This window comes from Dermacentor silvarum, chromosome 4 (genome assembly GCF_013339745.2).
Source record: "Dermacentor silvarum isolate Dsil-2018 chromosome 4, BIME_Dsil_1.4, whole genome shotgun sequence".
Taxonomy (NCBI): domain Eukaryota; kingdom Metazoa; phylum Arthropoda; class Arachnida; order Ixodida; family Ixodidae; genus Dermacentor; species Dermacentor silvarum.
The window spans coordinates 8,098,679-8,123,128 of record NC_051157.2 but is presented as its reverse complement, the minus strand read 5'-3'; the positions used below and the strand labels follow the sequence as shown (position 1 = coordinate 8,123,128).

Here is a 24,450-nt window from a genome sequence, read left to right as displayed (position 1 = left end):
TACGGTATAACGACCCCCAATGCTTCGCCCCACTCATCATGATTCACTTCGTGGATATGCGGTGATATTTTTTACTGGTAGGTTCTCGGCGATAGCTCTTGTCTGCCTCACTCAGCCGCGGCGGCTGCACTGCATCAAGGCCATCCATGGTTGGACAAAAGGAGCCCATAGATCATGCTCAGAAATCCCAGTATGGTCACTCTTTCTAGATGCTTAACCCCACAAGAAGCCGATCACCAGGCTGGGCGACATTTCTACCCATTAAAAAACTATGGGGTTCCGGCGGCACCCGCAATCGAACCCAGCAGCTCCCTCATAGGAGGTCCTACCACTAGGCCATCGCAAAGAAAGCTTGGCTTCCGGAAAGCGCACATTGAGGCGTGCGCCCCGAGGATACCTTGAAGGCGGTGAGTATGGGGTCCTCGCTGGTGAGCGACATCCAGGCTGGCGAGGCGAGTGCTCGGAAGGCGTGTATGCGCCGCAGCGAGTGGCGCAGCGAGTCCCGCCGGGTGTCCTCGCAGCAGCGGCGGCACGAGCAGGACAGCGCGTGCGGCCGCTCGATGCCGGCACCTCGCGACAGCAACAGCTGCAGGATCTCGAACTGGTTGCAGTGCGCGGCCAGGATGACAGGCGAGATGTCGGCCGAGTAGTCGGAGCTCTCCTGGGCCTGGCTCCGCGCCCAGCCGCTGGCGAGCATCTCGGCCGTGATGCTCGGGTGGTCGATCAGCATCTCCACGATCTTGTACACACCTGCAACGAAAAGCGTCGGGTTCCTTCCTCAGAGTTGCACTACAAGTCGTCGCCCAGGCAAAGCTCCATTTGCGGGGCTTAGCTCGTAGTCGCTGCTTACGTGCGTTGTCTCGTGGACACGAGGTATAGGAAGAAGATCCTCGATTGTATCCTAAACAACGACTAGGATGGTTGCCTTCGAACGTTGCAATGCGGCTTCCGTGGGAGGGTCTCGCTCACAATCTCTGACGAATAGCCGGGCCGAGAGCGCCGACTAGAAATCCGACGAGTACCGGTTTTGAGATCAGCAACAAAACTGCCAGGCGGAAACTGATTGGTTGGTTGTTCCTAAATGGTTGGCGCAACCCACACTGGGGGATCGGTCATGAATCAGGCGGTATGATGGTTTAGAAAAAAAATGTGGTTGATCCCTCTTATATAGGAATCGGTATAGAACACGAAAGTGAAACGTGTCTTCACAGAAGTAGTGTAATGTTTATTGCACATTGATATATAATGTCTATTGGTGTTTTGTGGCTAAAGCGCCCTTAGGCGTTGATGCACCCACGCTGACGCCTGGTGGCACGTCTCCTCCATCACGACTACCAACGTCGATGACCATGAGCAACCGTCGTGCATATGGAAGCTGCACTACGCTGCACACGCTAGCACAACGCGAAAGACGAAGCACGTAACTGACACACTAATACAACGCGCAAGACAAAGCACGTAACTGAATCGTCACCGAGTCAAATCAGCGCGTACAGCGCGTCGTAATTGCAGCCTCCGCGATCAACTTCAGAAACATTTTCAGAGCTAATTGCGGAGGCCACGCTCCGCTGTGCTGAGTACGGTGAACGCCACCTAGGTGGCGTTGGTAGTGCTTCTTGATGCCAGCGTCCCTTCGAATGCTGGCATCGAGGCGTCGTAGTGCTGAGACCACCGAAGCGTTCACTGTCGGTGCGCGTTAGTGTCATAATGCAGTACTTCTCTTTTCTGCTCGTAGGCGGCGGCACCGCCCCGAGCAAGAGCGCGGGTACACGGAGGAGTGTTAGATATATAAGGCGCGTCTGTGTAGCTCTCTGCAAATGCGTTTGTGGCGCAATGGGTTAAACGCTCGGCGATCTATCGTCGCGGACCGAGAGGTCGTGGGTTCGATTTCCATATTTTGCATGTTTGTGGAACTTTTTCTTCTGGTTTCTTTCTTTGTATTATGTTCTATGACGTATTTCCGTGACGGAAATACGTCAGTGAAGTCTTGGTGGACCCCGGCATAAAACACTTTCGTGTTAAAGAAATTCACGACATAAACTGAAACGAAATTATAGTAACTGAAAATTATGAAATTAAATGTTAACTGTTACAGACATGAAATCTGTAGTAACTACATATTACATTAAATAAATGTGGACGTAAATAAGAAAAGGGAAATGAATTTTAGCACGCAATTCATTTTGTATAGCACCGAAAATTGCAGAGGGCATTACTAACGTTCCTGTGGTAAAACACAGTCCGGTAACACAAAAGGAAAGTGCCACCGGAAGAGTCAAGCCAAGCTTTTGAAGAGTTCGTCCAAAAAGCTTTTCCATTGAATTTCTTGTCATTTTTTAGTGGAGCACCATCTGTATCTTTCCAAGAAAATTTAGATGCGGGAAATCAGAGACAGAGAATGAAGATGTTGCAATGTTATTTGCAGCAGCAAATTTTCGGAATCGCACCACAGAGACGAGCGCCGAAGTTGGTAAAAGAGGGATTGCCGGACCATCATATAGTATGCTACTGCGAGTGCATCAGCAGAATAATTTAAGCCTAAACCTTTGTGACCTGGCACCCGCACAAAACGAACCAGGCGTAAATGTCTCAGCGTGACAGAATATAACGATTTTGAGGCAATTAATAAATAAGGACTGGCAAGCGAAGAACAAACAGACAATCGATTAGATTGAACGCAATTTGCGTAAATCTAAAACAACTGCCCATAATATAGTCTAACTAGAGGGTGTTAGTCAAGCAGGTGAATGGAAAAAGATCAATTCAGAGATGGTGGTATAATGCCCCCACCTGCCTCCTCTTCACAGAGGGAACTATCAGTCGATATCACAGTTTTGAATTATTTGTGCGGAAGGTATCCAAAATAACAGTTAGGCATTAATAGGGCAAATGTGTTTAGCCTTATTCGAAAAGATGTCGTCAAATTCAATCTTAGCGAATGGAACAGAGCTGCTTAATAAGACTACCTCACAGAGGTGAACTTCCAATGGGCCCAAGGCTGTTTGCATGAAAACGATATGTGGGTAACGTCAGCGAGACACCACTAATCGTAGTAAAAATGAGGCCGACTGTACAATGAAAAACATAGTGTGACCTCCTCTGTGGCGATGCGCAGATATTCAGGAAAGTTTGTAGGATATGAAACCACATCAGAACAGAAGGTTGGAGCGCTTCTTGATATCGGATATTGTTTGCGCCAAATTTAGGTAGCCCAAAACATAAACTTAATGACGGCTTTCAGAAGAAGGGTCCGAATTTCGTAAGAAGGTCTACCGGAGAACAAAACGCATCCAAACTTCAATTTCCAGCGAATATGCAATAAATGATAACGAGGACGTCCCGGTGACGGTTAAGTTTATGCAGCATTCCCACAGCACTTGTTCCCTTAAATGTAATGTACGCCATGAGCGTATTCCAGTTAAGCTATTCGGTGTATACGGTATAACACCGAAAACCTAAAGGGGCCCTGAAACACTTTTACAGCGAAGCTCTGACCAAAAGTGTGTGCGTCGACAGGGTGTGTAGAAAAAAGTCGCGTCGACTAAATCGAATCCACGGTAGCCTGCTGCGCGCCGGCGGTCCTCCGGAGTGGATGGCGGAATAATAAAACGTCATTGTGTACCCACCAATGTCTGTGCCTCGTTTTCTTGTGACGTCGACGTCGCTCGAGCGACGTTATCAGCAGTTGCACTTTGGTCTTGCTATGGCCAGAACGCGCGTAGTCCGTACTGAAGAAGAAGAACGTGCGTAGAAAGAGCGCCGGCGTGAGCGACAGCGTGAATGGGCGCGAAGGCGACGGGAAGCCGCTATAGCTGAACGCGTGTCGTCCGAAGTCAATGTCGTCATGCCACATCATCGCAAGCAGCTGGACCCACAGCAGCTATTGTCTAATTTCGTGGTCGCAAAGAACATTCTCAGTAATACAACTGTTGCTCGAGTTAACTATATGTAATGTCAAAAAGACTGAATCTTTGCACTGCCGGTCTAAACACGACAACTGCGCGTTGCTGCATCTGCTGCGCCAGGCCCGCGAGGTGAAAAGCGTAGCGCAGATACCGCGACGGGTGCCGCCACTCGCGTTCAACCTTTGGGAAATGTTCCCCTTGTGTAGTTTCCAGCACGCCGGTGGATGAAAGGAAAGAGAACGTCGCTGATCGGTCCGATAACTATACGTCTAACTTCACTTGTGCTCGAAGGATTCGAAACATTTTTGCGGCAGGAGATTCTCCGACATGCTTCCATCTCGGAGATCACGCGCAGCTGACGCAGCTACGCGCAGTGCAAAGATGAAATTATTTTTCTCCCTTCTTGAGATCGCAGATATATATTTTTCTTTTATTTAACTCAATATGAGTAATTATGCATTACTAACAATGCTCTCGCGATCACGAAATTAGCCAATAGCGTTGGTGGGCCAGCTGCCTCCAATGACGCTACATGACGGCGTTGCGGAAGCGAGAGCAAGCGATTTTTAAAGACGATAGTCTTTTTAAAGACGATAGTCTTTCTTGGGGAACTTAAACGCTGAAAATTTGGTCTGTCTGTCTGTCTGTTTGTCACCCGATTCAGCCACCCGGCCAAAGTTGGACCACTTGCTTACCGCCCACACTACTTAAACTGGTACGGCTGTTCATACTTGTGAACGTTATCGATCACAAAGTAAATATTACGCATATCTGAGGCGCAACATCACTAGGTAAGTATTAGGAGGTGTGTTCCTTTAATAGAAAATACATAGATACGTAACTCTAAAGACTCTAGTTTCTTAAGCTGCGCTGAAAATGCCATGCTATGCGCGCCGACCAACGACGTTCCCCGACTGCGCGCCGACGAGCGCCCTCTGCCATGGAGGAAGGAAACCCTCTGCACAAGCTCATGTTTCCCGATGTATTGCCAGATGGCGTCCATGTCTCACGCAGCGCCTCCTCAATTTTATCAATGCCAGCCAGATGCGGCCGATTCAACATAAAGGAAGCGCTGTCTGAGGCAGGGCAAAACATAAATGACCGCTTAATGAAATAATGCGGTAAAATGAGATCTGTTCAAACAAACCTCCATTGTATTTGTCATGCCAGGACGGAAATGGTACGAGAACAGCATCACGGGTGGCCGCGGATCAGACCAGCACTCATGTAGTACGGCCGGCAGAAGACTATCTTCTTTCGACGACATTTGCAGCGAAGCACGCAGATACGCGGCAATTTTTTTATATCGCTTCCTCCTAAGACAAAGAGAACCAATAGTTCCCATGGCTACATGCTCACGCTTCTTGTCCTGCGTTTGTGCGCGTGTCTGCGCACTTGTTCTCGTATTATTCGTACCCACTTGCATTGTGATAACTTCCTACGCATAGTGCCGGTTGCGAAGCCGTATTCTGTGCAAGCAGGGGCGTCGACTGCGGCTTTCGCTGTCAACTTTGGCATCGTCGGCACCCACGCCGAGCCGTAAACGGCAACCGCTCGCGTATTTATATATGTGCGTAGCCATTAGCATTCGCGGCCGTTCGTGTGTGTTTTGTATATGGACATATGGAAGTTGACCCGAGGTGGTGCGGCGAGGTGTTGCGAATGGAGCCGAAATAATTCGGACAGCGGGTGTCGCACGAAGGCTTTGGCAAAAGCATTGTTCTGCCTTCCCGGTGTGAGTGCCTTGGGAGTCGTTGGTGCTGCCGATGTGTACGACCAGCTTAGCGTGGATCGCACTCTGAAAAGGGGTTATAACGTCTGGCCCCCAAAACGCGAGGCCCGGCGCAAGCGCGTATATTTACGCTTCGCTGTGGTTTTAGACACGCGAGCTGCTTACGACTGCACGACTTCTAGCTCGACGTGCAGCGTTTTTTTTTTCCTCTTTTTTTTACAGGTTCTCACACATTGCGGGAACGGGAAGGAGAAAATGGTACCGAAGTTTACAGAAGCCCTATATGTGGCGAGGCGAGAAGAGTGTTGTCTGAAACACCGCCGAATTAACTTTAGTTAAACACGAGTTATTTTTTTTAATGTTTTTGACACGATATTGTCACTCTCTACTGCGTGCAGTGAAGTAATATTTGGCTCACATGTTCACAGCAGCCTCTATGAAAGATCGGAGTTTTCTCGCTATGTTCAAAAAGTGTTTCAGGGCATTTCAAGTCTTGCTGACCAAACGTGTATGCATATGAATGCCTTTGTACGATGTCAAGAAGAAGATCTAGAACCACGTCAACCTGCTATGTAGAAGCTCTTAGTTTTTATCCCAGCATTGACGTTTTTCTTGGACGAATGAATACCGAATAAATTGGTTTTATAAACAATTCATTTGTGATCATGTTTACGAACATGATAATAATCATTATGTGCTTTTCTGGTGGGTCTTCAATGGCCAAGACGATCAGGCACACACTTATTGCAGCTGTTAGTCGCTGATTAGCGGCCTCACTGCATCGGTAATGCAGTAACTACACCTGATCAGGCGGGAACGCAACCAACGTTGTTTATTGCATTACTTCGCACACAGGGTAGCTAGAGGGGTAGCTAGACGGCTAGACCAATACCACCTAGTCTAGGTGGTGTTGGCTAGACACGGCACCAGATGGTGAGCGCCTATAGGCGTGGAACCAACGGTTCTGCCGTGTAGCTAGATTTTCACCTGTTGGTCTCGCAAGGCCTTCCTTAACTGCTCTTACATCCCTTTCTGCTAGCCTGTTTGACTGCGGGTGGAATGGTGCAGTACGAAGATGGCGTATTCCACTTCGGCGTACAAAGTCTTTGAACTCTGCATTGCAGAATGCTGTACTGTTGTCTGACACTAGGCGGGTGGGCAAGAAAATACGTGCAAATATACCTATCACGATTACAATGGTTGTTTATGATGTTGTCGTTTGTGTAAATACAGCTTACAATACACCTCGAGTTCCACCACAACTAAGCTCATTTTGTCCTCCGACAGGTGCAAGCAATTGTTTGCGGCGTTGCTCCACTGCTAGAGGTACGAGACTTGACTATTTCGACTTTCAGATAAGCAACTCCGCAGATAAGCAACTCCGCACTGTGACTCGTGTGTAGTACATCACAAAGCATCCCACAATTTATAGGCAGTAATGCCTTTCGTGAATTCAGAAACTAAATATGGATATTGTGCACTGATAAAACTAGGCTAAATACTGTTAAGTTACCTGGTCAGTGTGTCTAGGGATAAAAACAAATGAGAGTTATGTTTGTGAGTCGGGGTGCACCTTTCTTTTTATGATTAGCTGATACGTGAGATAAAGCCGTCTGTGTCCGATGACTGGCGCTTGTTCGTTGTCGCAGTACGCAGTGTTCGAGGTAGGGTCCGGGCTTGGGAACACAGCAGACACTTGCCGCCCGTAGGAATTATCAAACACCAGTGAAACGTGAGAAGTGAATAACAACCAATCGGACCAATTAGGTTGTGTTTCTTCCAACGGGTTTCTAAAATTTAGCGGGGGCATTTATTGGGGCAATGTCGCTCATATCAATGCAATGCAGTTGCAGTTATGCAAATGCATAACTTGGAAACGAATTGAACCAGTTGGAATGAAATTTACCTGCGTGCACAATGTCGGAACGCAATCTAGCGGAGCTGTGCGCAGGTCGAACGCTCAAAAGCTGGAACGAGCGCTGTTTGCAGTTGCTTCTAAATTTCTCCCAAGCAACTAAACTGACATCTCATCGCGTTAAACGATCGAAAACAGCATCTTCTGCTTTCACCGCTAAACTAAAGCATGTCATGAAAACAGTATGTCACCTCGCTACATAACGTGTGTTATGACCAACTTTAAACCTTCCGATGTATAGTTATCATTCCTGCTACCATGCCTGCAGACAAAAGTGCATTAGCGAGAATATTCCTGCTGATTAAAGCATGACTAACAATAATGTTGGGGCAGCAAACTATGAACAAAACCAAATGAAGCTTGAGCGTACGTCAATATACTTCATTAAAGCGTCTGCCTAAATAAAGTACACTCCGCAATTTGAAACGGAAGCAAGGTATTCACAATAAATAAAAATAAAGCGATGGTCTACTTGCCAGGAAGAAAGAAATCGTCCCGAGTGATGGGCTTCGAACAAACCAGCATAGTATCAGTCACCTTTTCCCAATGGGGAAGTTTCTTACTCAAGTCGCTCTCCGATGCGTGTCGTCTGCTTCTTTCGGGAAACGAAGAAATCATACATTGCCTTCTTTCCACTACGATGACATGTCATAATGGTATACAACAAAAGTCTTTCGACAGCCGTGTTCTTTCGTTTTCGGGTTTGTGCGCGGCGGCATCACGGCGATTTGAAAACTACGAGGAAACGTTGTCGCGCACGCTGTAACGAGCGCACCTGAAGTTGAACCTAGATCGGCTGTTTCTCGGTGCGGCCGCTAGGAGGTGAGCATATAGTTGGAGTCGTGAATACTTTTCAATCGAGGTTGTGCTGTTGGCGGAGTGAATGTTTCACAGCGGCAACTGTTTGTATACATCGCCGAGAATTTCGTAAAATGTCTGTAACACGAGTCGTCACGAGATCACGCAGGTATGCGGATATGAGGTGTTTCGGGTAGGCCCCAGGTGGCGAAAACGTGTCGGTGCTTACTGGTTGAGTGCATTTTCTGATAAGTCGAGATGCTCAAGAATGCGAGTGTGTCTTCCCAGCACGTTGTAGTACGTCCTTCCTATTAGGTACCTGCCATATTAGAAAACACAACACGTTCCAGCGACCTTTATGTCCCTCATAGAGCCGACGCTTTGTCGAGAAGGGCGAGCGGCAGCTGTCTCCTTGAAGCCAAAGGAGGGCGGACGTCAGATTCCTGTATACATCCCACACCGGATGCTAATAACCACAAGTCATGTTCAATCCGTAGTGTAGAGATGACTGCGTGCCTTAACTGCCCGAACGTGTGTTCTCTCGCTGGACACTGAAGTCCATCAGAGAAGCTATTAATTTCTGTATCAATGTGCCAAGCAAAACTGTCTTCCTTTCTTAGTCCACTGCAGCGCTCAGAAAATAGGTCAGAAACTCACTCCGCTTTTCTAAACACAATTCCCTCTTTCAATTCCGCAAGTCTGAACCAACAGAAAGATACTCTGCACAGTGGCTCCCTCCAATCGATGATGAAGAGCCAAAAGAACGGGATCGCAACAGAGTCGTCCAATCACATCGACCCTGCTTACTCAACGGTCTTGTTGTTTGCTTATTCACCCAATCTTGTTTTCCGGCAGCACACGCAAAGAACCACGCTTTCGAAAGTATGAGTCGCAAGGCGCCCCATAATGCTCATTCAAGGGAACGGAGGGCATTAACGCAGAGATTCACGCAGGCACAATCCATCTCGCAGAAAGACTTTCCTGGGAGCAGCGCTTTCCTTTCTGTTCTCGCCCTTAAAGACACCAGGCGCATTTATCGATTTCCGACCAGACAAACACTACTTTCCTGAACAACGCCGAGCAAACCTGCCTGTATGCCAAGCGAAAGGGGCTGATCAGTAATGGCGTAGCTCCCTTTAGGACTCGCTCATCCAAAAATCATGACCAAACTAACATACAGATTAGCCTGTCGGACAATAAACTCGGTGGCGTCAAGTTGTGCTCAGGTTAAGCGGTGTGTCCGGTAAATCGGAAAAAAAAAGGCTTAGCTGTTTTAGAACGCATCTTTCGAACACGTCTCTTCGAAGCCGGGTAATGCTAATGGAAGAGACAGATTATAGGACTTGATATTTCGACTGGTGATAAGCCTGATAATGTCGTGTCTCTGGGTTCCGCTTTTATGAATGAGAAGAATGCTGATAGAGGAAAGCAACCAGCTCGATCACAAATGCAGTAAATCTGACGTGATGTTCCGTAAACCAGTTCTGAAAATTTTACTATTAATAGCCATTCAATGAATGAGATGTCCCGACTGCATCGGCCTGGGTGCACCTTGTTGTGCATGGATGCACCTGGGAATTTTACATGTACTCATTCGCAATGTCATGTCGTTCATTCGTCTACTATCCTCGTCGAAGGTCCTAAGTCTTGCGATATGTTTATTCAGTCTTGCCTCGTCTTTTACAGCTCGTTCATTTGATATGGCCTTCGGCTCAAATGGTTCTTTTTTTAAATGAGTCAGTTGATTCGCTCGCAGCAGCATTCCTTGATTGCCATGAGCTCTTTGCACCAACTCATTTGGCATATGTTACCGCTGCGCGGAACGGAAGGTGTACTGTTGTTGGTGACCCTGCGCTTGGTGCAGCAAATAGTGTGCTTCGGTGAAGCTTACAGTTTAATTTATTAGACTGTGTAGCCAAATACGGCCACTCATCATTTATTCACACACATCTTGTCTGGCGCTCTTTGCAGGATCCCGTTCAAAAGTTCTGAGATGGCTTTTGCACGTGAAACCACAGAATTCAATTCAACAGTTCTGAGTACGCCTTTCTGTTCCGGAGGTCGTTTTCCCTTTAGCCTTTGGCACAGGGTTTCATCCATGCATTCGTTTAACTTTCCGTGACAGACAGATTTACGTGCTGATTTTTCGTCTTCATTGACGCCTTAAGTACAGTGTCAAAAAACAATATAGTTTTTTCATCTTTTGAATTTTACATTACAACAGTTCAACGCATCACTTCATAATTTTGCAATTTGATGATGATGATGATGATGATAACAATAATAAGTTTCACTCAATCAAAATTTTTATTTAACGTGCCCAAAACTATACTGAGAGAGGTCTCAGTACTGGTGCGCGAAGAAACAAAAACAAAACAAAACAAAAAAAAAAAGGCTGAAGCAACCACGACCAAGAGTTAAGGGATATAATGATTAGAATAAAACAAAAACAAAGAAGAACTGGACAAACAGCTACATAATGAATACAGCAATAACATACAATTGAGAGACGGAGTACATACACGGGAGGAGAGAGAAACTATGAGAAGACAGGAGAGGACTGCAGTTAGAAATACGGCTAGAAATACGGAAAGTGCGAGGCTAGGAAAGAAACATTTGACAACACGTTTTGAAAGATATCAAGATTGAAAAAAAAAATTACAGTTGCATAGGCTTTGCATTTTGGGGAGAGGCGAGTGACTACTGAGAGGCAGCAACGTGGAAGGGTCTGTTCTCTGGTAAGCCTTCTGTGGAAACCGCAGTGAAACAGAAGCTATAGCAGACCTTAATATTTTCATGAATGATTTTGTATAAGAAAAAGACGTCGGTACGACTACGTTTGCAGCTAAGTGACCGAATGAAGGAAGTGTAAGATAATTGTTTAAACTTGAAAAATTGTTAATTCGCGAGGTCAGAAAACGATATCTGCATATGTTCATGAGCCTTTTTTTTGCACATACTCGATGAATAGGCTGATTGAATTGAATGTTCCATTCCACACCACTGAGGCTTATTGAAGTAATGGGAGACATATGGATGTGAACAATTCGAGGAAAGGAAGTAGGGTACGGAAATGTCAAGTAAGTCGTAAGACGGAGCCGAGCATGCGCAGACGTTGTGTTGTTACGCGCTTAGATTGGGCGAAGAAGCTACCGCACAAAAGCACACCGAGATCGATTTCTTCAACCGGCCTGGTCAACGCTGCGAGATCAACAGGATAAGGGAAGACGATATTATGGGTTTCATATGTCAAAATTCTGCTTTTAGGCTAATTTAGGGTGAGCCCGTTTAATTGGCCACATTTTGAAAACGAGGCTAGGTTGAACGTAAGAGCACTGTAATCCTCAAAACTGCGTATCTCCTTAAATATCTTTATGTCATGAACGTAAAGAAGAAATGAAGGCTTCTGCATCGCTGAGAAAACGTAATTCATGAAAATTAAGACGAGAAGTGGACCTAACAGGAAACCTTGACGCACACCACTAGATACCGTATCGACAAACGAAGATTATCATTGAAGCTCACGAAGCAGCACCTATCGAGGAGATATCTCTGTGGTATAGCAAGAACAGCAGCTTCGACACCGTTGTGGGCAAGCTTCTCGAGCAGTAGGGGATGACTGACTACGTATTTGCTGAGGTCGCAGTACACAGCGTCAACTTGCCCCATTTGCGTAACGGGCGCGGAAACCTGCATCATAAAGCTGGCAAGGCTGGCCGTCGTTGAGCGGCACGAAAGAAGTCCATGCTGACAATTATGTTTATTTTCGCATCAGTACGGTGTAATTACACGAAATCCATTCAATCAATCAACCAATCCCTGCCGGAATCACTCAATCAACACTGATTTGGAAAAAGCACATTTTTTCGCACTGAACAAAGATACACGGTGAAAAGCTAGTTCGAAAAGCCTGGAAACAGCAGAGAGAAGAGAAATTGGCCGATATTTAGTTGCAGTGGCAAAACATCCTTTTTTGGCACCAGATTTAAAGAAAGGAAAAACGCGAGCGGTTTTTCAAGCCCGCTGGAAAGTGTAATAATTAGGATTGCTATGAAATAGTGATTTCACCACAAGTACAAAGATACTGCCATGGCTTTGATAATGGCAGCCGGGATGCCTGGGCTGCCATAACACCTCGTGACAATAAACTGGTGACCTGTGCGGTGCATGAACATTGAATGAGGTTACATGTTGCCTAAGATGAAAATCAGTACGCGTCTTACGTTTCACATTTAGCTGCACCCCATTTGCTCAGCCGCTTCGCGATAGCTTCGCTCCACATTCCGACATCTGCATAGAATATGCGTAATATTTTACAGCTTTTTTAAATAGCCAAATGAGTCATTTATTTCTTACCACCTCGCAGCCGCTAGTCCACCACAAGCGTGTCCATGCACTGTGCCGTGGTGACCGTTTTAAGCTAATTTTCTCCCCAAAATAAAACAAAAACTCTGCTCGGTCATTTTATTTTTAACATGTGTCCTGTTTAACATCTGCAATCGCCGATCGAGTGGTTGTCGGAATTTGCGCCATTGTGTCTTCCTCGAAGGCACAGCATGGTCGCGCACCTGGCTGGCCAAGCATCGCCGACGTGGCGTGCTCTGCACCGGACCGGATGCAGCACGGCAGAGTGCAGTCCATTTTCAAGGATTCTCATACACAGTGAAAATAGATGGACCAGGGAGAAACTTTCCAGGAAGCCTGGTTAAACAAAGCCAGTAGTGCCTGGTTAAAGAAAGTTATTCTGGGATTTGACGTGCTAGAACCTCGATGCGATTACGAGGCACGCCGTAGCGGGGGCTCTCCGGATTCGTTTTGACCACCTGCGGTTGTATAACCCAATGCACGGTACACGAGCGTTATTCTGCCCCCATCGAAATGCGGCCGCGCCAGCAGGGATCGAACTACGACGTAGCAACCTCGTGCTTAGCAGCGCTACGCCTATAGCTACCCAATTACCGCGGTGGGTCGGAGCGATCGGTAAAATCCCGAAACCTGGACAAGCATCTTGGCGAACAGCCTCTGCGGCAGCCAAAGCAGAGAGGCTTCTAAAAGTTTTCAGCAGTAGTCTCTGCAGACGTGAGTTACATCTTCAAAAATGCAGTATCAGGTAAAAATTGCGTTGAAAAAATTGTCGCACTCGACCGCTGACAGCGTTTTTGATGTGTGCCTACGGTAAATATTTGCACAGATATGCTTTCTCGTTTCTTCTCGTTGCATGAGCGCAACCGGAATCTGAGCAGCGAACAAGTAAAGAATGAAAGAAATGTTCGTTAAGCACCGCTCGCGTTTATTTTTTCTCCGCCATCACGTGAAAAGCACTTCTCCGTGCCGAAACTGCGCGACCCCTACCTTCTCGAATGGCTTGCAGCAAGGCGTCGCCGATCTGCACGTCCGGCTGGCGCAGCAGCAACTCGACGATCTCGACGTTCTCGTTGTCGACGGCGATCTGGATGGCGCTGCGGCCCAGGATGTTCGTGCAGTTGACGTTCACGGGGTCTGGCGGGGACAGGCACCGAATCATGGTGTGACGGTCGCCCCGCTCGGCAGCCTCCAGGAACGTCCGCTCCTGCGTCGAAGGGCGCTTTGTACATCCACACAAGATGCACATATTATCATGGTACGAAGCAAACGGTTCAATACATGCGAGGTACACTTCGCTAATTACTCAACAACACCAGCGACCTTGATTTGCATTCACGCGCCCACGTACATGAATATTAGTTCTCTAATAGCGCGCATGTGGCACTTAATTATACCACATAAAACTTTACATACCCGACCTCAATATCGCCTCTGTTTCGCCACACTACTTTTCTCGGTATTCGCATTCTTTCTCCTATTCGTCTCGCGCCATGTATAACGATTATCGATACCTACAATGTGCAGACACCTGACTACCTCTTTTAAATGTGATTAGCATTGTTTGGGAGCTTCGTCAAGTTTGCGGTATGCATGTCTAACCTCTTTCGCGCCAACTTGGGTCACTGGGTATATGCCACTGGGCGTGTGCCAACACCGCAATGACAAAATAAAATCCTTTAAAAACTGTCCGGTTTAGGCGGCATCGCAACCGCGTTATATATCTTTTTTTCAGACACTCTTGTCCGGATATACATTGAGCCACGCGCGGACTTCGAGGCGGCACCACTACACGGTGCAGCGTGTCCAGAGGGAGGAGCCCGGCTATACACGTGACGACGGTGGCAGTACGGCGTGCCGCTAAGTTGCTTTAAGGCTAATCGTATTAAACGTGGACCACCATCCTGACACGGTTTCTGCGGGGATGTTTTAATGCGATTAGCGCTCTTCAGGAACTTCACCCAGATTGCAGTGCGTATCTAACCCATAACTATAGTTTCCAAAGTTGTCTACTAGCTTTGGCCACGGGGTATGTGCTGTCTTGCCGAGCAGACAACATGGGCCACTGGTAATGCGCCCAAATAGTAGACCGCTTGCTAGCGGCTACTGTCTGGCTTAGTAGACAGCTTGGGTCACATACCGTGTGGGCCACTCGGTATGTGCTCGAACAAACTACGGCACTGCGTATGATTGGTATGGGACCATTCTTGGCCAATACCCCGGAATGGATGTGTCAAGGTGACACGAGGGGTCATCATCATCAGCCTATTTTTATGTCCACTGCTGGACGAAGGCCTCTCTCTGCGATCTTGATTCCAACTAGCGCCGGCAAATTTCGTAATTTCATCCCCCCACCTACTTTTCTACCGTCCTCGGCTGCGCTTCCCTTCCGTGGGCACCCATTCTGTAACTCTAATGGTCCGCCGGTTATCTACCCATGGCCTGCCCAGGTCCTTTTCTTTATCTTAATGCCAAGTGGAATATCGCCTATCCCCGTTTGCTCTCTGATCCACACCGCTCTCTTCCTGTCTCTTAACGTTACGCCTAACATTATTCGTTCCATCGATCTTTAGGTGGTCTTTAACTTGTTCGCGAGCTTCTTTGTTAACTTCCAAGTTTCTGCCCCATATGTCAGCACCGGTGGAATGCAATGATTATACACTTTTTTTTTTCAACGACCCGAGGGGTACGTAGCCTTAAATATACTAAAGCTCTATAGCCCACCATACGCAACAGACACCTCCGCGTCGAGTGCGGCCGTTTGAAAGATAGCCATTGCAACGAAGTTGCAACTTGTATTGACCCTTTTCGCGGAGCAGTTTGCTCCGGAGGAACGAGATGGCGCTTTCGGCGGCGTGCCATACGTTGCCTCAGTGAATGCGCATGAACACGAAACCATTACTGCTTCTGCCCTGCTACTGTGCGATCAGTTGTCGGAAATGAAACTAGGTGCTCGCTAATGCACTGTGCCCAATTCATGCTGTAAAATGTGTAACGATAAAGGGAAGACGTGTGCGGTAGTTAGCTGCAAAAATAGTGATTCGCATATAAAGATATGCGAGTGTAAGGAATATATAAGGAACGAATCAACCTGTGTCGGCGCTGCTACATAAGGACTGCTTGTGTTGCCAGCCCTTCACGATGCACGGCTTTCCTCGAGGATAAAAAAGATAATTCATGCGCCAGCGCTGTATCACTAACCTCCAAAGAAAGGACTTCAACTCCGGAACCTCGGCACTTAAATGTCAGTACCGCTCTTTACATAAGGAAGTAGCGCCACTTACTGGCATAGTAACTTACTCGCACATTATCTACACATATCCACCCCTACTCGCACGCAAACTTACGCCCACCCTATCGCCAACGTATCAATAATAAATGAATGATCAATCAATGTGCCAAAGCATGAGTGATCGCGACTACACCAACAATACACGAATGTTGGAAGCTGACCGTTTCGTGACGGTCCACAGAGTAAGCGAGGAACTAGCAATAGTACGTCTTTGCTACAAGCTACGACAAAGTACAGAACATTTTCATTCCAAGCTTTGTGCGCAGCAAGAACAAATCTATCGCAGCAGAGCACACCCGCGAGCGATTAGGCTGAAAATAAACAATCAGATAGTGGCCGCACCGAGGAATTTTACTGAGTCAGAAACATGACAAGCCGCTGCTTCACAATGTTTGCCAAATAAAGAAGGAAGAACACAATGAACCTGATTTATTTCATAAGCGGAAAGTTTGGAAAGCTTGGAATACATTTCTAGCCCCGCTTTTAGTACAAGCACCGTACACGCTGCTCGCGCCGTTTGGACAAGGCGCACTAAGCTCTGAAAGCCCTCACATGTCCTCTAAAGCTGTGGTCAAAGCTTTGTGTCGTCCACACAGTCACCGTCTACGATATGCGTCGAAACGGAGGTTTGCTGCGCCGCACCGGCGCCACGCCCTTGCATTGTAAACGCGGAGGCAACGGAGGCGGCTGAGGCAAGCAATGGACGCGTCACCATGTGATCTACAAAGCAGCGCCCACGGGAGCACCGGGAAAAGGGTCAATACTTGGGATTGTGGTGGTTGCTACAAATTTTCAACTAGGGTGCAGTGATTCCAACAAGATATAATGTCGACAGGTTCTGCCAGCATAACTTTGCAGGAGGACAACAGAAAAGAAAACGGGAACACCGCTGCGCGATGTTCTCGTTCTGCTGGCCGAACACATAAATATATGCCAACTATTTCAACAAAATACCGTGTTTAGTAATGTTGTGTCGTGGTATCATTCATTATTGTGGTTGGCCGCGAGAATGCCATTTCATGTGACTGCTGATGAGCTTAAAGGTTTCGTAATTGACCGCTGGCATGGGGATATGGTATAGGGATACAATAATTATCATAATAGCCATCATAAGGTATAAAACATAGCATCAGCAATTACACACCCATCATAAGAAAGATTGCTAGTCGCATTAATGTCGCCAATCACTTTCACAAAAGGTGGATGCGCCATAAATTTTGTTCTCTATGGCGAGTGTTCTTTTGCCTTCAACAAAATGTTCAGACGTAAACAAATGACCCATTTCTTGTTTCCTATTAAATTCAACGCCAAAATGCGTCCTCAACCAAGTGTCAGCCTCACATTGTAAAATTTACCAATCTTGCCTCGGCTTTACCGTCTTCAAATATATTTTCATAGTTTTCGCCTCATTAGAAGATACTATAAGTACTCTCGTTACGTTGTCACAGCTTGAAAGTTAAGAACAGTAAGTGCGTTATTCATGGGAATCTTGCAACGCCCATACGAGTGCGCAATCAGTCCCGACGCACAATGTCCCTTAGGCACGTGCTTTTCAAAAGGGTCATAAAATTGTGTTCTGTGTCAATTTCCAATTGCCGGGGCCCGCACAAACAACCCACCCGTGCCGAGAATTGACGTCGTACTGGCTTAGCTAAACGTCTCATAAAATGTGGCCCATCAGGCACAAACACGCCATCGCGGCCCACTGCATGCACTTTGGGCATAGCCTCAATGACTGTAAAATTAATTGCTTTACCTAACGTCCGAATCTCCCTGTTTGCTGAGAGCACTGCCCTTTTGATGCGCCATTCCTGGCTTTAAAGCTCTGGCACCTTGCAGACCGCGACCTGCACGTCCCAAGTTCGCTGACCCCTTTTTCTTTGTGTGTCGTGATCCCTTTCTTCCCTCCCTGCAGCACGTAATTTCTTTCCCCACCATGGGATCTGTTGTTCAAACTTCCCCGACTGCTTTCAGCACAGTGTTTTCCCCTGTTGCATGATGCGGCGATATATGGTAATGGTACAATTGGTAATTCACCGTTTCGTTTCTTTTGGCACTACTTCACCGCTTCACCAAGTTTGCACCTGGTCATTAAATGGTCTTTTTTTTAATTCAACATTCATTTATGAGATGTTGGCATCATAGATGATGCGAACTGTTCCTTCTCACTTAGGCAAGAAGAGCGAACATTTTAATGATAATAAAGATGGTCAGTCGGAGAAGCTTGTCTCTAGCCTGTTACACCGCAATTCGAGTAAAGGGTTAGGGAGAGACAGGGAAAGAGGAGAAAGTGAGGTGACGATGCAATGCTATAGTGAATGCTAGTAATCAGTCCAATGTACAGTACACACACTCTGGACAATTCTTACGGTTGCACGACACGAGCTGTTTTAAACTTATCGTAGACAAATACCAAGTTATACATATATGACGTACGTATGTCTATGCGCGAATGCCTCCTACACGTGAGCACATTATATAATCGGTACCACGAAGAGGTACTCAAGCGCTTTACATTTAGGCATGGTCCCAGAGGTTATAAAAAAAACGCATTTGTGCGCTTTTATAAAACAGCAAGCACCGGTTGCAGGGCTTCAAGTATTAGAACCGCTGTCTTAGCAACAGGTGTTCTGACGCCAGCGAGCAGGATTTGCAAGGCACTAATCAAATGCCTGAACATATCCTTTATTTGGTCATCCGATGAGGAAGATTCCGGACTGTTGTGTAGCGGCTGTACACGCTTCTGCGCTAATGTCTTGCGGTGGCACGGAAGGTCACACTGCATATGTACCCGATAATCTTGAATTAGCTGCAGGCGGCTTTCCTGACGGCAACGAAAGCCCCACAATAGAATCTTTGTCCGCCAGTCTTGAATAAACTTGTGGTGGCTTCACTGACGGCAAAGAAGGCCACACAATGGACTCTTTGTGCTTCGTTATAGATGTTATAGGTGCCACGTCTGAAGTTGGATCAGATGCTTAACTATTCACAGAAGATCTTGCGGTTTCTTCAGGTAGTACAGGCCATCCTTGGTCTGTTGCTGTTGTTCTCACTGCGCTTCTGCGTGCCCTTCCTGGGACAGCATACTGTGGCTGCTGCCTCCATACGAGTAGACTGCTTTGTAACAATTTTGTAATAGTATTGTTCATTCAGATTTTGTTTTAGAACAATCCCTCGATGTTGCCTCGTGGGGTCCGTTGCATTTAGAGCACTATGGTGCTTATGACACAACTAGGGTCTCCACGGTCTGCAGTTGTTTGCAGTTAATCTCGCTGTATGTGACAATGAATAATTACACGCCACCACGTTACAATCTCTATGCGATGCACATAATGTAATCCGGGCCTCGTCCACTACAGCATTGCTTGTTCTGGCCTTCGAGATGCATGCACAGAGGTCACTACTCTTAGGGTCTACGTTGAGCGCGATGCCTCGCACTAAATGCCAAATGCTTTAATTTGTGTACTTATTGCATGGGCCCGAACTAGCAAATTGCTAAGGGCCCAGATGCTTTTGTTACCCGTTATTGTATGCATCTTTCGCAAAATAAGTTGAATTGAATTGAATTGAATCACTGTTGTTGTGCATTATCTTCGCGTATTTGAATTATTTCTTCCTGGAAGATTTAAAGTACACGGGATATACGAGCGTTCTAGTGACTCTCCCGACTGGTTTCACCTCTTTTATTTGTGTTTAAATTTGCATAATCATTGACTTATGATGAGTTTAGTATAAATACTACGGTTCTGTGTCCCTGTAATAAAGAACAAAAATGTTACGCGTTAGCTTTGTGGTACGCGTGCTGTACCGCTAAATAAACATTGCTTCATTGATATGGATGAAGCCGGTCGTATAAATAAGTTTTCTTTTTCGTCACGCTGTGGCAATGGTCGGGTTTGAGACGATGAAGTGTCCTAACGACGACACAAATTGTTGTGTGTCGTCATCAGTGCAACAGAACGGACGGACTGACGGGCGGTCGGGACGGATAGACAAGACAAATACAATTTCGCGCACTTAACTGTTGTCGCAGTGAAGTCAAGAAAGGTCCTTACCACATAATCTAAGCAAAAGTTCGAACGTGCTAACGGCCGAGTCAAAAGTCCCCAAAAGGGTGCTGCCTCACCAGCTGCTGAGGAGGAGAGAAAAAGAAGAAAGGAAGGGCAGGACTAGACGCACGTCCTGTTTGCTACCATACATGGGGGAAGGGGTTTAAAGGGATGAAAAGAGAGAAAGGAGAGAGAGGGAATAAAATACCGTCAGTATGAACACGTGCGGTTGTCCAACACTTCACAATCGGTCACTGAGGCTTGTCGACTTCATGAACTGCAACAATGCCCGCGTCGCTTTGTAAGCCTGCGATGCGTGGGGCCATGGTCCAAGCATCTTTGTCTCTAAAAACGGTCTGCTGTCTAATCGGTTTAACACACTCCGAAGAATGTCGCGTTCGATGTCATAAAGATGACAAAAACACAACACGTGTTCGATCGTCTTCTCACAGTTGCAGGAGTTACAGAATGGTGTGTCGGACATGCCCACAAGGAATGAGCAGGCTTTCGTAAAAGCCACCCCTAACCAGAGGCGGCAAAGTAAATTTGCATCACGGCGGGGGAAGGTCGATGGAATCTACAGCTTCACGCAGACCTTTCACTAATGAGATAAGCCAGAAGTTGCCTGCGGGGTTAATTTCATTCCTTCAAACAATATGTTCTTGTTAACTTGTGATGAAGGCGCTCTTCGTTGATCGCAATAACTGCTGTCAAGGAGAAGGAAAAAATGAAAAACGAAAGAAGAAACGAAAAAAGGAACGTACCATGCAGAAGTTTACACCAATTTGAAAATCATGTCTATGTACTGTCTATGTACTAATTTGCTTATCAATAAAAATAAATTGAATTGAAATGAAAAGAGAAGACCCAAGTCCTACAGCTAGGTTTGTGAGTGAAGCTGAGGAGTAACAGAAAAGTATTGTAGTGTTTAATGATCTTCAACGATGCATGACGACTGAAAATGAAGAATAATGTTCCAGATTGCCTTAAACAGACCAAAACGACGTGGCGTTGAGCCAATTGGTAATCTTCAGAAGTAAACATGTGCGTGGAATAAACACCACAAAGAAAAAGACGGGCGCTCCGTTGATCTCAGTCTTTCCTTTGTGGTGTCTACTCCGCGCACTACGTGCTTACTCCCTTAACCAGGGTTTAGCACTGCATTCGTCGCAAGGGCTCAAGAACAACTATTTGTTGCCGCTTTCATTTTATACGTCGATCGGAAACATTTGGTTCAGCATGCTGCAATGTTTTGTACAAAAAAGTCGCAGTTTCGCCCGAAAGGCGAAGCATCGATTGCGATAGCAAACTAGTGGACAGCTATACGAAGTAAGGATAGCAGTTTTAACGGCCGTGTAAACTTATAAACACAGGCATACTAACTAAACTAACAAGCATGGTGTCACGCGTGCACAAGGAAACATGAACGCATCCCACTCGATGACCACGGAAACTCGCTGTCAAAACGCTGTAGTGAGTAAGCGCGGCAGCAGCAGCGAGCGAATTGACCTTCGTCCCGCCATTTAAGCCGCGAAAACACAGCGCAGGGAGGAAGGACTCTGCCCCCGCCGCCGATGACTTTCAAGATACAGCCGCCCGGGTGGAAGCGCGCGGCGTAGTACGCGGCCTCCCCACTTCCTACCTTCCCGCCGGAGCCTTGCAGCCCGGCGGGCGCGCGCGGTGGCTCGGGCGGCGCCGAGTAACCCCGCCCTCCGCTCTTTCCGGTGCGTTCTGCGCGACTGCAAGACAGCGCACTTCCTTCCCGCTTCGCTCCCTTGCGTGCCCGAGATAGAGCCGCGATCGCCGGCTCACCCTCGCACGCTTTCACTCGCACATACAGAATACGGCGCGGGGCAACGATTTTATCGCCCTTGGACTTTATACAGAAGCTCACGGCGACGGCCACGGCGACGGTGACGACGACGGCGACGAAGACGGCAGAAATGAGCTTGGAGTGTCCATACAATTGCTATCGCAATAATAAGCTGTACTGAATTATGGGGTCTTCAGTGCTGTAACCACGGTTGTCTAATAAGCTGAGAAACTTTGGTAACGCCGTAAATTTCGGGCACCATAATCTCACGACAGAATTTCCGCAACGACGTTGTGAAAAGTAAGAACATTTAATTTCTGTGGCTAATACCAGATATAAGAATGGCCAAACACCCGACGTTCCTGTCTGTACTGCGACAGCAGTTGAAGGCTCGAAAGTGGGTTTGCTTTGTCTGTTACACTGATAGGGACGGCGATCGTCGTCAGGCCATTACCTCATCCTGAGCTTCGCCACCACCATATGGAGAAGAAAAGAAGAAGATCTTCGCCCATCAACGGAATCGATGTGCTCTCTGAAATACCTGGACCTGGTGCATTCTTTCGTCAGTCAGCGATGCATAGGATTCCTTTGCTGCTCGCTGCTGGCGGGTGCAGCATTAGTACTGCGTTGCCGTTCCCTCTTGCATCGCGACCCTGGTCGTCGTCGCTATTATGGAATTCTTCCATCTCATTTTCTTCTTCTTTACTAGAGCACCACTACATTGTTTCGTTAAAACGTTACGTGTGCAAACGTCATTCTTAATGATGCAGCTATACCAAAGCGTCGAGACACTTGATAGATGCGTTAAACACACAGCTACAAAAAGTTGACAAATCGCTTTCTTTATCAGCAGGCCATAGCGTTTTCTTTATTATTAGTGTGCCTTTCTTTTTCTTCTTATGTGAACATCACATCTGGCATTTCTAGAGACGTTTTATAGCTGCCTCCATTATTTTGTAGATTTTGCGAGCGTCATAGGAACGCCTCTTTCAGGCACAAAAATTTACCTCCTGCTCTCAAAATAAATCTCACCGAAAGTCTGGTGACACGGAGTGACAGGTCATTTCGCACAGCCGTAATCGAACATCCCGTTGCTGACCACGACCCGGCGGCTGCTGCTGCGTTTTCTCGATGGCGTTGCCCGTGGGCGGCCACCGGGAGTGAAGGATAGCCAACAGGAAGCGGCCTCTCAATACTCGTCGATCACTCCAGTGCCTCTCGGCGAAACACTCCACACTGAGATGAAATAGCAGGCGAGATAGAACCAACTTACAGAAAAAAAAAAAAAGCGGTCGAGGGCTCTCTCACCATTGCTGCAGAAGACGGGGCAATCTTTCCTCCACGTAACTACCGCGTATTACGATCCACGACGCGATAAATTGTGCTGGAGTACGTGTGCCATGAGGAATACACGCTAATCTTGGATAAGGTCAGACGAACCTTCTACGTGGTGCTTGATTGATGCGTCGCTTTAAAAAGTTACGGCAGAACTCATCTCACGATCACTGTCGATGGTAATTCGAATAGCATTCGAGCAATGTTACGACAGACAGCAAGGAATTAAAGATCTGCGCTCATCAACCACCTTTAGTTTAGAAATATCGCTTGATATCAGCTATGTAACGTGCAATCTGCTTTTATTGGCACGAGAGAAGACGTGCCATCTATAGAGGATGCAATTAATAGCGGGAGTCTTAGTCTTGGAGGAGTTAGCAGATGGGTTCCCTCAAGGCTCTGAATTAGGTCGTACGTCTCCACTCAAGATAGGGCCACTGCAACAGGGCTAAACACGTAACCAGCCCGTAACGAGACCATGCGCAAAAAGATCAACAAAAGGCATGTCATCAGAAAGAAAGCTATATGCATCCTAAACATAGCATTCATGCGTGAAAAACGAGCAGCAATTTAGCAAAATTCTGACGTCGCTCTGTTTTTCTCCCTGAAGGATGGTAACGATCCGAAGACCTAAGTTGACGTCTCTGACATTAGGTTGTTAGTGCTTACGAGTGTCTAAAAATCATGCATATTTGGGTGCGAGCTTTTCATGATGCTACGCTCCTAGTTCGAAAGTAAAATTTTGCATGGAGGGTGTTCTTTATCCACAGTATATGAAACTAGGCTTTTGACGTGGCCCAAAGTTTTGCTGTAGTAAGTATTTAGTAACTTCCACGTTATAAGCACTGAAAAAAAAAAAAACACAGGAGAAGCATAACTTGCTTCGCCTGGTTGGTACACCAGGTACACTGAAAGGAAAAAGTATTTTTAGACAAATAAACGTAGGCTTTCAAGGAAAAGACGTCGTTTGAGAAGTTTCCACAAACAACAATTTCCCTTTCGAATGATAAGGTGCGGTTCCTTCGAAAAACATTATTACATACGACCGCAGATGTCTTAAACCGCAAAAAAAAAAAAGAAGCACCAGCCCTTCCCCTGTCAAGAAAATGGGGGTAAGCGAAGCTTGTCGTGTGTGTACGTCACCTTCGTCAGGGTAACGTAAAGTTCACCACATGTCACGGTAATAAAGCAAACGTTTATTAAATCTATGCATCGAGGGAAGGAAACGTACAACGCAAAGGAAAGTTGC

General features: G+C 46.7%; 1 protein-coding gene across 1 annotated transcript in view; it reads right to left on the bottom strand.

Annotated features, from left to right (window-relative positions):
• Positions 1–24,450, bottom strand: part of LOC119449396 (transient-receptor-potential-like protein) — a 244,160-nt gene that overhangs the window by 109,823 nt on the left and 109,887 nt on the right. The window contains exons 3-4 of the mRNA XM_037712564.2: positions 13,703–13,919; positions 398–750 (exon numbers count right to left, since the gene is read on the bottom strand). Coding sequence (XP_037568492.1) covers positions 398–750; positions 13,703–13,919 — 570 coding nt within the window. The remainder of the gene's footprint in view (positions 1–397; positions 751–13,702; positions 13,920–24,450) is intronic.